The sequence below is a fragment of the Dipodomys ordii genome, unplaced genomic scaffold (assembly GCF_000151885.1).
Source record: "Dipodomys ordii isolate 6190 unplaced genomic scaffold, Dord_2.0 Scaffold81, whole genome shotgun sequence".
Classification (NCBI taxonomy): Eukaryota; Metazoa; Chordata; class Mammalia; order Rodentia; family Heteromyidae; genus Dipodomys; species Dipodomys ordii.
In genome coordinates this window covers 1,540,021-1,542,473 of record NW_012267297.1, presented here as the reverse complement: position 1 = coordinate 1,542,473, position 2,453 = coordinate 1,540,021, and the positions used below count along the sequence as shown (strand labels likewise).

At 64.2% G+C, this 2,453-nt stretch overlaps 1 protein-coding gene across 1 annotated transcript in view; it reads left to right on the top strand.

Annotated features, from left to right (window-relative positions):
- Positions 1–2,453, top strand: part of Gucy2c (guanylate cyclase 2C) — a 49,051-nt gene that overhangs the window by 14,248 nt on the left and 32,350 nt on the right. The window contains exons 5-8 of the mRNA XM_013025044.1: positions 72–259; positions 1,136–1,217; positions 1,318–1,423; positions 2,192–2,254. Coding sequence (XP_012880498.1) covers positions 72–259; positions 1,136–1,217; positions 1,318–1,423; positions 2,192–2,254 — 439 coding nt within the window. The remainder of the gene's footprint in view (positions 1–71; positions 260–1,135; positions 1,218–1,317; positions 1,424–2,191; positions 2,255–2,453) is intronic.

Here is a 2,453-nt window from a genome sequence, read left to right as displayed (position 1 = left end):
GGGAGGGCCAGCCCCTGGCATAGACCCAGGTTGTGGCTGACTTCCCTCGCTGGCGGCCGTGTCCGGGCCAGTCCCCGCCGGTGTGTGTCCGTGGCGGCCGGGCCGGCCGGTGGGGCGTGCGCCATGTCCTCTCCTTCCTCCCGGCAGTACAAACTCCTGCTCACCTATGACACGCACCTGAACCGCACGCACGCCGAGGACGCCAGCCCCTCGTTCCTCTGGAAGAACCACCGTCTCCCCAATGACGTGCCGAGCCTGGGTGGGTCCTGGATGCCACGGCCCGCTGAGGTGTCCGTGGCCCACTATGGTGCCTGTGATCCACTGTGGTGTCTTTGTGGTGTCTGTAGCTGCTGTGCTGTCCATGTCCTACTGTGGTGTCTTTGTGGTGTCTGTGGACTGCTGCAGTGTCCATGGCCCGCTGTGGGGTCCGTGGCCCGCTGCGGTGTCTGTGGACTGCTGTGGTGTCTTTGTAGTGTCTGTGGACTGCTGTGGTGTCTTTGTGGTGTCCGTGGTCTGCTGTGGCATCCATGGCTGCTGTGGTGTCCGTGGCTGCTGTGGTGTCTGGCCCACTGTGGTGTCTTTGTGTTGTCCGTGTCCCACTGTGGTATCCATGTCCCGCTGTGGCTTCCGTGGCTGCTGTGGTGTCTTTGTGGTGTCTGTTGTTGCTGTGGTGTCCGTGGTCCGCTGTGGTGTCTTTGTGGCGTCCGTGGCCTGTTGCAGTGTCCCCGTGGCGCCATGGCCGCTGTGGTGTCCGTGGTCCGCTGTGGTGTCTTTGTGGCGTCCGTGTCCCGCTGTGGTGTCCGTGGTCCGCTGTGGTGTCTTTGTGGCGTCCGTGGCCTGTTGCAGTGTCCCCGTGGCGCCATGGCCGCTGTGGTGTCCGTGGTCCGCTGTGGTGTCTTTGTGGCGTCCGTGTCCCGCTGTGGTGTCCGTGGCCGCTGTGGTGTCCATGGTTGCTGTGGTGTCTTTGTGCTGTCCGTGTCCTGCTGTGGTGTCCGTGGCCACTGTGGTGTCTTTGTGGCGTCCGTGGCCTGTTGCAGTGTCCCCGTGGCGCCACGGCCGCTGTGGGACCGTGTCGCCGTGTCCCACTGCAGTGTCGCACGGCGTCCTCACCTGCCCTGACCCCCCCCCCCCGCAGGCCCGCAGGTGCTGCTGATCGCCGTGTTCACGCTCACGGGTACAGTGGTGCTGCTGCTGCTCATCGCGCTGCTGGTGCTCAGGTGCCCCCCCCTGCCCTGTGCCCCCGCCAAGGACATTGGGGTGCACACGCCCCCCCAGGGTCCCGTGGACACCGCGTGCTGAGTGCCTCCCCCTTGGCAGGAAATACAAGAGGGACCACCAGCTCCGCCAGAAGAAGTGGTCGCACATCCCCTCCGCCTGCCTCCTGCCCCTGGAGACCAGCGAGGCCGGCCCCGTGAGCCTCAAGGTGAGGCCGGGCCTGGGGGGGGGGGACGGGGAGGGGGAATGGGAGGGGGGACAGGGAGAGGGAACGGGAGGGGGGACGGGGAGGGGGGATGGGCTGTGCACAGGCTGGTCTTCAGAGAGCAGAGGACAGAGAGACACACAGAGACAGACAGAGGGACAGGCTTAGAGAGGGAGAAACAAACAGAGAGACAGGGACTCAGAGACAGAGAGAGACAGAGAGACAGGGAGACAGGGAGACAGAGAGACAGAGAGACAGAAAGACAGGGAGACAGAGAGACAGAGAGACAGAGACACAGGGACTGAGGCTCAGAGACAGAGACAAAGGGAAACAGAGAGACTCAGAGAGACACAGAAACAGAGAGACAGAGACAGACAGAGACAGAGAGGGACAGTCTCAGACAGACAGAGGGAGACAGAGACAGACAGAGACACAGAGGGACAGTCTCAGAGAGACAGAGACCAGAGACAGATGCAGAGAGAGACATGGGTCCCTCCCGTAGGACTGTCTGTCCATCTGCCCACCCATCTGTCTGTCCATCCCTGCCTGGAAGGGGCTGAGGGTGGAGGGGAGCAGAGAAGGAGGGGGGGTTAAGGTGGCCGGTGGGAGGTATTGGGGGACACGGAGCAAGGGGTGGGATATTAGACACCCGGGAAGGAGGTGTGGGGAGGGGACAGGTAGTCTCCCCCGAGTTTCTGGGCGCGCAGCGGCACAGCCCCCACGCGGGGCGGCCCTCGGCCAGATGGACACACAGGGGACGTTCCCACGCAGATCGATGAGGACAGGAGGGGCGACGCCACGCAGCGGCTGCAGCAGTGGAAATACGACAAGAAGGTGCCCGCGGTGCCCGTGGGGAGGGCGGGAGGGGAGGGGGACGGGGGGGGGGACCCCACCGCTCCCACTGGCTCTGCCAGAAGCCCTTGCTTTCTTCCCTCCTTCCCTCCTTCCTTCCTTCCCTCCCTCCCTCCTTCCTTCCTTCCCTTCCTCCCTCCTTCCTTCCTTCCCTCCCTCCCTCCTTCCTTCCTCCCTCCCT